General features: G+C 30.9%; 1 protein-coding gene and 1 pseudogene across 1 annotated transcript; both read left to right on the forward strand.

Moving 5' to 3' along the window:
* Positions 1–1683: 1683 nt before the first annotated feature.
* LOC146995033 (5.8S ribosomal RNA) lies at positions 1684–1814 on the forward strand (annotated as a pseudogene).
* Positions 1815–5969: 4155 nt separating this feature from the next.
* Positions 5970–9507, forward strand: LOC146995034 (uncharacterized). Its single transcript, XM_085825255.1, has 2 exons — positions 5970–6185; positions 6643–9507. Exons 1-2 carry the CDS (start codon positions 6033–6035, stop codon positions 7531–7533), a joined length of 1044 nt encoding a protein of 347 aa, XP_085681381.1. The 5' UTR covers positions 5970–6032; the 3' UTR covers positions 7534–9507.
* Positions 9508–11674: the final 2167 nt, after the last annotated feature.

Consider the following 11674-nt stretch of genomic DNA (forward strand, 5'->3'; position numbering starts at 1 on the left):
TTCGGGCATCTTTTTTTTGTGTGTGTGTGTGTTGTCTATGTTTGTTTCCAGTAGCCTCTAGAATCCAGAGATTTGCATGTGCAGTGCATGTTGAACAAAAGTAAATCCCCTCCCCCATTCTCATATAAAACAAAATCTTATAAACCTTTTCTTCTTTCTTTAATGCCTTATTTTTTCATTTTGCAGAAAAATAATAATAATCTGTCATCTAGGCTAACTATTTAATATATTTATATTCGACAAAACACTGTCGATTTTTGCAAATTCAGTTTTTAATTTTTAAATAAATAATTTTATATTAATGTTATTTGTATCATTTAATGTGTCTTCTTCCTTTTAAATTTCTTTACTATTAGTTAATAATACTTTTGAATTTGAGGCAATTTCCTCTGTCTGTGAAATTAATTCTAGCAGTCATATGACCATGAAATTTAGTGCACATATTTTTTACGTATATATGCTGCTAAATAAATAATGACCATGAAATTTAGTGCAATATTTTTTACGTATATATGCTGCTAAATAAATATAAAATACTTGAATTTATTTTAAACTATCATTAAATAGATTTCTTTCTTTCTTTAGCTGCAAAATTTCTGAAGAAAAGACATTTCTAAATCCCTATTGGGCAGATTTTAATCTCAGCCCTCGGTGGAGAAAACAATTCCTATTATAGTTATAAAAGTAACACTTTGGGGATTATATATAAAGTCATATGTAATTGGCAAATTTTTGTGTTTTCAAGTGGTACCATGATTAATTTACCCTCAGCACAGCCAATGCATACTATGCAGATAGCCTGGAATTTCCTTGAAACACACCTGGTAAAGTTGGAAATTCATTCTCCTGTTTGATTGGCAACCCTGACATATAATCTCCCTGTGCACTACTTGTGTACAACATGGGGCTTATGAATGTAAGTTAACTAAAACATTAAATATTGCATGCATAAATAAAAGGAACAAAACAAAGTCCAGATGACTTTGCAAAAACAGATAAGCTCACTGGCTATATCATGCCAAGCTTTAAATATTTGCATAAATTATTTGATTTTAAATTGAAACGAAACAGGTAACTTGCAAATTTACCATGACCAGATAAAAACTGAGATACATTAAAATTAGTAGAGAGAGAAGACTTAAAATGCAGTCTATGCTAAATAGAAAGAAAGAATATTTTGGTGCCTTCAGCGACAAGATGAAATATATTTCAACTAGCTAAAGTGTTCTTATAATGAAAGGACTTCTAAAACAACCTGAGGTCTTTTCCATTGTGTGGGAAATACTCCTAATGATAAACAAAGGTTGAAAAGTCTGTGCAAAAGATAATTTCGTTGGAAAGAGGATCTAGCCCAGGTCTTTTGTTCTTGAGACTTTTAATAACACTGTTAACTTCTGAAGTAGAGAAATGACAGTCTAAAAATGGAATATATAGCCCCTCTGACTCAGTAGGTATAGCTCTATGAGAATAAGTATCATCAAGTGCATTATCTCTCGGGAAAATTCTTTGTCATAAATTGCAATAATTGAGTATGCATGTTTGAATGACACTAACTTTTAAAATTCATACACATGAAGTCACCTTCACAGTTTCTCATAAATTTAAATGCATTTTGCAAAAGAATCTTTCACATATTTTGAATGCAAATGGAATCCCTCAGGGATCCATATAAATAAAAATGACAACTCTGAACAGTGGATCACTTGGCTGAAGCATCGATGAAGAACTGGTTTGCAGGACACCTTGAGCACTGATTTTTCGAACACGCATTGCAGTCTTGGTTGATACCCAGGACCTTGCCTGTCTGAGGGTCGAAGGAGCTTTCTCCTACTTAGTCATATTCAACTTAAAGCTCCGTCTACCTAAGGTTTCGTATCCCCTTGGCCAAGAAGCATACCACTTAAGAGGGTGGGAGAGACGATGCTCAAAAAGAGGGCCTTAACTTCAGAATAATAGAAATGGATTTATATAAAACTTGCAAACTAAATATACAGATATGATTATAAAAATAAAGAGGAAGGTATTGGATGGATACCTGATATGCATTGTCTCTCATGCTCGGGCTTGCGGTATGTAAGATGGCTTGATGAAAAGGTACATGCAATTTTTTTGTGTATAACACGGGCATAAAATAAACTTATATGATGAGACCGGGAAATATATACTAGGCAACTCAACGTAGGTAAAAGACCACTTTGATTTCAATATTTTTCTGTTCTTCCATGGTGTGCAGCATAATGAAGAAAGGCAAGTTTCCCTTCTCGATTTTCACCAATGTTTTTGCCAGAAGAATCTTACCATTTGTAATGGTCCTTCTGCAGGTTCACCTACGGAAACCTTATTATAACTTTTACTTCCTCTAAATGATCAAGTTTGGTCATCTTTCCAACGCACCGACGTGACCCAAAAGCCCTCACTAAATCATTCAATCGGCAATTAGCGATGGGCAGGGACATAATCAACACAAGCTTATGACTCATGCATACTTAAAATTCTTTGTTCAAAGGGAACAATTACAAGCTCCTATTTCCAGCATGAAGGAGGTTTAACGGGTTACCCAGTCCTGTCGGACAGGGAAAGCACACTCTGATTCTTGCAGCCCCAGACATGTAAGGGCATCACAGACCTGTTATTGCTGTCTCGTGCAACTAAATGCCGCTCAATAGAAGAGTCGCTATGGTATCTTTCGGCAGGAAGAAATTTAATTTTCTTTGTATAAAAATTATTTATTAATGTTTGCATGGTGTATGTGTTTAGATAGAGGTGACTAAACTGTGGCTCGAGAAGCAAGTGCAAAAGAATTGAGACTCCATCCCAATGATACATTTTACTTTTGCCATTGGAATTCAAGCCTTTCTTTTCGACAGAAACAGAGGGGTCATTTGATGCTTCAAGCTGGAACGAAATGCATTTTTAGTGGAGTGGTAGTTCCAGATTTTCTTTCAACTTGTGCACAAAGTGATCATCTCATTTTGATATATTGTTGATGTTTGTACATTTTGGGGGAGGGGATATGTCTATATATTAAAAAAATCCAAGTTTAAATTATGTTTTAATGCATTTTTGCTATTGGTCATCATTAATGTTAGGTGATGGAGGCTCACCAAGTAAATTGCTAATTCGTTTAAAATGTTTCTATATATACAGATTTTCGTCTGTGTTTAATAAATTTTTCTATATATTACACGGGTCCGTGACACTTAACCGACACCAGTTGGCCGACACAGACACTTAGCTGACAGGTCATGTAGCCGACACGGACAGTTAGCTGTCAGGACATTTGGACAACACAGAGTTAACTGTCAAGACAGTTAGTCAACAGGATACTAAGCCGACAGTGACTTTTAACTGGCACGTACCCAATAATCATTTAAACATACTATCAAAAAGCACTTCATTTAATCAACTGGTTTCTTTTGAACACTTTTAGCTTATTAATGTTTTTTCTTGTTTACTGAATGATATTAATTTTCCTTGTCTCACTCTTCCAGATGCTTTCGATTTTCTAATACCTTTATGTTTCGTTACTACTTAATGCCTTCATGTTGCATTCTTTCCCTTACAAAATCGTTTCACTCCTCCCACTATTGAAATTTCCTTTCCTTGTCATGAAAAATCTAAATAATGCAATAAAAATTGTTATTCTTGAATTATTCTTTTTATAGAAACATATGTTGGTGAAGGGTTAGTTTAGCTAATATATTTTATTTTGTTATTAAAAATAATTAAGAAAAGTGAATTTTTAAGACAAGCAAAGGTATAAATTATGAGCTGTTCATGCCACCGTTCTTGAGATAAAAAATTCTGTAACATTTTATTGGTCACACACGTACCTGCTCCAATTTCCCGGCTGGGAACTAGCTGATATTTGACAGTCTGATTGTCCTTAGGGGATTAGATCAATATAGCTTATTAAAGCCCAACTGGGCCAATATGCATAAGCAATTAGCATTTAAACCTTGACCACGCATCTCTTAAAATACTTAGGTTAATGTTTATAGCACTAAACTGGTACATAATGTTTAATTTAGAAGTAAAATACTCTTTAAGGTTTTGTTTTATTCATAACTGAATACATTTCTGCAAATCTACATTTTCCACTCTTCATATATCGAAAACGTTTGTAAGGATTATGTTAATTTTATTAACAGCTAAATTTTGAGTTAAAGTTCCTTTCTTGTCGACTCTTAACTTCAACTTACTACTTCTGGCGAGAACATAGTTTTAGAATCATGTCTGAATCAGTGCCTCCTAGATTATAAAGCCAATGGACAGGTTGTAGAAACAAGTGTGACATCAAAGTTAGTAGGCCCACGTGATGTTCTCGAGGTTTGGATTTTCAATTGGGAAGCCATTGCTTTGCGGTGTACATAGACTGGAATGTTAGCACGTGCTGTTGGGGAGAAGAAATACTTGGTAAGTTCGTATTTATTGAAATGTAACTTTATATTTTGTTCATTGAAATAAACGCTTGCTATTACTAATGTTGAATTAAATTAAGTATTAATTGCTTAATTATTAGTAACACACGTATACTTATTATGTTTATCTCCGTATTGATTAGCCATTATTATTATTATTAATCTTATTTCTGAATTTACTTAATATATTTTGTTTAAGTGCATCACCGAAGTTTTAATTTTACGTGTGCAGTATCTAATGTTACGTATTTTCTTTTATAAAAGTTTTTTTTATTATTTCATTACTGTTTTACGAATTTTTAACCTAATCATTTATACAAAGCTTAACAGTTTTTAAAAATGTAATTGAAAGTAAACCTATACAATAAATCTAGTTAAATTAATAATTACGTATATCAGTTAACAAACGTATGTACGCTAATATGTGAGTGTGTAGAATAAATATAATAGCTAATATGTGAGTGCATTGTATAATGAGTGTAAGTATAAGTGAGAATGGCAAACTTTTAAAGTTATGTGATCAAAGCGTTCAGTATTTGAAGAACAGTCTAGTAAAAACGTTTGTTTTATTGTGAGTTTAATTATGTATTAACTTATCACTATTGAAAGATGTATTTTATGTGGTTTCTAAATTTATACTGTGTATTTGCATACAATGTATTTAAATATTAAAGCAGTAAATTCATCTTAACATTCCATAAATAGTGTTTAGTTTACCAAACAAAGTCTTTCTTCAGATTTCACGTATATATTTTACTGTTCAATATTCTAAATATTCTAAACATGATTCGCCTGAAGTTTGATATTATTTTCATTTGACTGTTTCAGCATGTTTTAAATATCAAAATTATCATCATTGATGCAAGTAATAATTTCAGTATAATAATAGATATCTTAATAGAAGCTTAGGTGTTCTTCAGATACGAATTTCTTGAAGTCTCATTTATTCAAATGTTTGAATGACATTTGAAATTCTCCACCGTTGGTTTATGGTGTATCGAATTTCAATGTATAATTATGCAAATTTAAATTGTTATAACATTTAGTATTTATATAACTGATTTTTGTACTGTTTTTACAGAAAATATGCCATTTAAATGCTGTGTAACTGGTTGTCGGGGAAATTATAAAGGTACTGAAAAGGTGCATACATTTTCCTTTCCCAAAAATGATGCTCTTAGAGAGAGGTGGCTAAGAAATATACCTAGGAAGGACTTCTCAGCAACTCCATATTCTCGGGTAGGTGTAATCCTAATTAATTTATTAAGATTCAATAAATTGTTGGTAGAATATTCTTAGTCTGCTATGGAAACTTTCTGCAAGCTATAATTTTTACCTCCCGCCAACATGTATAAATAGGTTTCAGTGTATAGTTTTCTATTTGATGAATCAACAAATTACATTTAATTTACAAACAATCAAGGGCTAATGATACTTCGAAGCTCGTTGCTGTATAAGCCATAGAATAGGCAGGAGGTCGTATGCTGTCATGATCAGATTTTTTATATGTAGTGTTAACTGATCTATTTGATGAATCAACAAATGCAAATTTAAATTGTTATAACATTTAGTATTTATATAACTGATTTTTGTACTGTTTTTACAGAAAATATGCCATTTAAATGCTGTGTAACTGGTTGTCGGGGAAATTATAAAGGTACTGAAAAGGTGCATACATTTTCCTTTCCCAAAAATGATGCTCTTAGAGAGAGGTGGCTAAGAAATATACCTAGGAAGGACTTCTCAGCAACTCCATATTCTCGGGTAGGTGTAATCCTAATTAATTTATTAAGATTCAATAAATTGTTGGTAGAATATTCTTAGTCTGCTATGGAAACTTTCTGCAAGCTATAATTTTTACCTCCCGCCAACATGTATAAATAGGTTTCAGTGTATAGTTTTCTATTTGATGAATCAACAAATTACATTTAATTTACAAACAATCAAGGGCTAATGATACTTCGAAGCTCGTTGCTGTATAAGCCATAGAATAGGCAGGAGGTCGTATGCTGTCATGATCAGATTTTTTATATGTAGTGTTAACTGATCCTTAAATATTTGAAAAAAAATTTTAATTTGCATATATGCATTTAAAATTTAACCTGCCCAAAGCATTGCCAAAGCTTGAATGTTTTTATTTATAAGGAAAGTGATTCAATCTTGCTTTACAGTTGGTTGTTTTAAGAAGTTAGTTACATGATGTCTTCCTTTTACTTAATAGGTGTGCCATAAACATTTTCAACCTGATGACCTCATCTGGGAAACATCAGCTTTCGATGAAAAAAATGGGAAAATCATTAAAGCTTCACTGCAGAGACCAAAACTAAAAGAAGGTGCTTTTCCTAGCATATTTGATGGCTGTCCATCGTATTTATCTTCACAAGCTGGTAGTTCGAGAAAAAGTCCGAATGAGAAAAAAATGGAACGAGAAGCAAACCTCATGATGAAAGCTATTGCTCATAGTAAATTATCAGCTGCTGAGTATTATAAATCGAGGACATTTTCAGACTTTAATGAACTTTTAACCTGTTGTATGCAATATAAATTTTCTACATTTTGGAACGTTGTGCACAAAGACAATATCTTGATGTTTTTGAATTTAAAATGCACTGATGGATGTGTAAAATTGCTTTATGCAGTCCACATTACTGCAGATCTTTTATTATCTGTATCATTTCAAAATAAGTTATTGACTCATATCAGTAGTAAGTATAATGAGTTACCTATAAAAGTAAGTAATATTAATGAAATTCATGAAATACTTGATCATATTGAAATGTTAGAAACTAAAGACTTAATGAATTTGATTGAAATTATAATCAACCTGATGAAATCTTTAAGTTTCACAAATGAAGGTGATAAAATTTTATTTGAGTTCATGATTGAACAACTTTCTCTTGTAAAATGTAAGCCCCAAAATCGTCAATATTCATCCAATACCTTAATTTTAGCTTCTATGTTTTATTTGTTATCGCCCCAAGCATATAAATTTGTCCGACAATCTGGTAATTTAATTTTGCCTCATCCAAGTACTATACATAAAATAAGTTCTAAATTAAATGTAAATCCCCAAAAGGAAACAGATGATATGTTGTTTTTTGGCATATGCTAAGCAAAAAGCTTGCTATCTGAAAGAGCATGAATTATATGTTTCATTAATGATGGATGAAATTCACATCAGACCTTTTCTTGACTACAAAAGTGGAGATATTGTTGGAATTGGCCAGGAAGTTGATAACTTAGCTTCTAGTGCACATGTATTTATGATACAGAGTATTTTGTGCTGCTTTAAAGATGTTGTCCATATATTACCATCGAAGAAAATGACAGCTGAAGTTTTGTTCACTGTTTTGAAAAAAATAATTTTTGGTCTTGAAGCAATAGGTTTCAAAGTAATTGTTGTTGTTAGTGACAATAATTCCATTAATAGAAGATGTATATCTCTGTTTAATAATCCATTATCAAATTTTGTATTTCCTCATCCTGTTGATGCAACTCGTCCATTGTTTTATGCAGTTGATTCTGTTCATATTATTAAAAGTGTTCGTAACAACTGGTTAAAACAGAAAAACCCTGAACAAGCTATGTATTTTCCAAATTTTGACTTGTCTTCAAATAATGTATGTACCTCTTCATTTCTTACTTTAAAAAATATGTATGAAGCTGAAAGTGGTAATTTGTTAAAATATGGATATACAATATCTCGTAAAGCTCTGTGGCCTACAAATTTAGAACGTCAAAGTGTGAAACTGGCTTTACAAATTTTCAACGATCAAACATCACAAGGCCTGAAAGAATTAGGAGTAAAGCATAATTTGTTAAATTTTCACGAAACATCTGCATATATTAAAATATTTTCGTCGTGGTTTTCAATAATGAATGTTAAAACACCAAACAAGGGGGTACATTCTTGTGATGACTTCTGTAAACCATTAGTATGGAATGAATCAGACAAGAAGTTTGTATTTTTAAATAATTTTCTTGATTGGTTGATGAAATGGAAAGAAATGAAGAGTGATACGGGTAGGTTGACAAAAGAGACACTTTCTGCTCTTATATTAACAACAACGTGTATGATAGAAATGTGTAGGTATTGTCTAGGTGAACTCAACATGTCGTATTTTTTGCCCGGTAAAATTCAGACAGATGAATTGGAACATCGTTTTAGTTTATATCGCAGGATGGTTGGAACAAATTATCATATATCACTTTGACAGGTTTTTGAAGTAGAAAACAAACTACGTGCATGTTCTGTATTAAATCTAACTATGATATCGAAAAGTAAAGGGACAATTGTTATCGATGACTTTTCTAACTCTTTTGATTTGATTAATGATAGTTCCCATGAATCTATTGTAAAATATTTTCATAATTTCAAGCATATTAATGTCACAGATAATGATCTTGAAACTATGGTTGATAAATTACCTTTAATTGCATACTTGGCTGGATATTGTTGCCACTCAGTTATGAATAGGCTAAAATGTGATGACTGTGGAGGTAATTTAGTTATTGAAAAACCACTAATAATTCCTCCCAATTTCAAACATATTCATAATTGTGATAGAGGTGGGTTAAAGTACCCATCTGCTGATGTCATTAATGTAATACTGCATAATTTTATTGTCATACAGAAGCTCATAAGCCCTGAATATGAAAATAGTTTCCTCCAAGTATGTAACCAACGTAATTTAATATCCACTATGACATTAGAAATTCTTATGTGTAAGGAAATTAAAATTATTTCCTGTAAAAACCATTTGTCACGTAAAATTATGCAACTGCTTATATACTCATGCACAAATACTCTTTTAAACAATTATTGTAAATTCAAAAATGATAGCTTTTCTAAATATTCAGATAAAAGAAAACTAAAAACACTTGCTATGTAAGCATAACAAACAAAGAATATATTAGAAATGTACAAATATAATTTTTTGGCCTGAAAATAATTTTAGTGCATTTCACTTTTTTAATTTTAATTGCTCTCTAAACATGCATTAGTAAATATATGTGTAATTTTATTATTTTTGTAATGTAATTTCTTGTTTCTGTATTAAAATATTAAAAATTATGGAATTGTATTTAAATATGTTATATAAATAAATAATTTTAAAGACTTCATTTGTTGTACTGTATTATTTTATATAGGTAACAGCAATAGTTGTCCATTACATACCAGCAATTAATTTAGATTTATGTTAATGTTTTTCACATCAAAATATTTTTTCATTTAAAATATAAACTGTATGCTTGGATGTTACTTTTAAGTAATCTTTGTATATTATTATATATATGTGATATATTAGAAGTTTGTACGATGAGAAAACTTAGTAGGTACTATGTGTATATATTTACATGCATGATATTTTAATCACAGGGTTAGAAATATGGATGCGTAAACCCAGAAATTCGGAAATATAATTGAATAATTTGGAAAGATCTTGAATTTGGGAGAACAGATGAACTTGGGGAGGGGGGAGAAAATAAAATTTAGGATAGTCAATTTTAAGGTCGCCAATTATTTCTTAACATAGCCATCATATTTTATTATATCTTACATATGTAATTATGTGTTTGTAGATGCATCTGAAGAAGCTGTTGGAAGCACCAGGATGGGAACCTACATCCAAATTGGTTTTCATTCTAGAAAATTAAGGTCTTATGAGCAAAATTATGCAATTACTGAATTAGAATGTTTTGTATTGGTGATGCAGATAAATTTTATTAATACTTACTCAGTAATTATTTTACTGTACACACTGATCACGCGGCTTTAGTTTGGCTTAAGAACATTAAAGATCTTACAGGTAGGTTATTTAGATGGTCTTTAAAATTATCTATGCATGATTTTGATATAAAATATGAAAATAGTTCTACTAATATTGAAGCTGATATGTTAACTAGAAATCCTATTTGTCAACATTTAAGTTTGGAAGTTAATTTATTCTCATTAGAAGAAATTAAAGAGCATCAAAATTTAGATAATGTATATAATCCTAAGTATAAAGAAATTAATAATGTGTTAACTATTAAAAAGCAAGGATTATACAAAATCATAATAGCAATCTCTCTTTGTACTAAATTACTTTAAAAGGCTCATATTAATCTTGTCAATATTATTGGTCAGGAATTGTCTGTCCAAGATGCTAAAATTTTTTGTAAACATTGCGAAGTATGTCAGTTTAATAAGAAAAGTAAACAAAAGAGATTTGGTTTAATGTGAACCTTTTGAATTATTATCTATTGATACTGTTGGTGGTTTAAACTATTATAATTATATTAAAATGTATATTCACTTAATTATTGATCATGCTACTCATTAAATATGGATTTTTTGCTTCTAAAAGTGTAACTACAGATAGTTACTGTCACATTCTTGCCACTAGGTGGCGGGCATCTCTTCCTTTACTTTTGCTGTAATTAAGTTCCGAGAAGCAGTCGAGATTGGAACCGCTTTGAGGAGCGTAAAGACTCAGAGTTAAAAATGTACTGTCTTAAAATAATTATCACTTACCTTGTAAATAGTGTATATTAGCGTTTTCATTGAATAAATAATTAAAAGACAAGATGGCCTGCTAATTGTAATAGAAACTCTTACTGGAAAACGTGATTATTAGAAGCCTGGCGTCGAGAACACTGAAGATGCAGCAGGTAAGGAATTTTACATTAATTTTATTGTAAATAGAAGAACCTGATGCAACATTTTTATGGCACCCGAACAGGGACGCCAGGTTTTTTGAAAAGTTCTAATAAAGTGAATTCAAAAGCTGAATATTAAAATTGAAGATTTTAATACTTGTTCTTGAAGTATTCAGCAAAAGAATAATTTTGTTTTCTAAGTAAGAGTTAAATATTTGTTTTTCATGAGACGTATATTTTTTGTGTAAATGTTTGAATCTAAGAAAGATAATGGCTGAAGTAGATAAATTAAAAAAAGAAAAGAAGTATCTTAAGAACTGCCGTTACAAAACTATTTAAGAAAATCGAAAGTGAATTAAATAAATCTGAAGGTAGTATTAATGAGCTCGAAGAATTGTTAGAACAGCTTAATGCTAAAACCGAAACGCTATCTAATGCCGATGTGGAAGTTGAACCAATTCTGAGTGTAAATGAATTCGAAATTACAGAACAATATCGCGAGAAGATAACGTTATGGAAATTCAGGCTTAAGAAACGGATTAAGGAACTTAATCATGACTTAAATGCACCGAACACACAGCAAAATATAAAAGATACACCTAATGTTAAAT

The sequence above is a fragment of the Stegodyphus dumicola genome, chromosome 10 (genome assembly GCF_044657685.1).
Source record: "Stegodyphus dumicola isolate Sdum_Otavi_A_Nest chromosome 10, ASM4465768v1".
Classification (NCBI taxonomy): Eukaryota; Metazoa; Arthropoda; class Arachnida; order Araneae; family Eresidae; genus Stegodyphus; species Stegodyphus dumicola.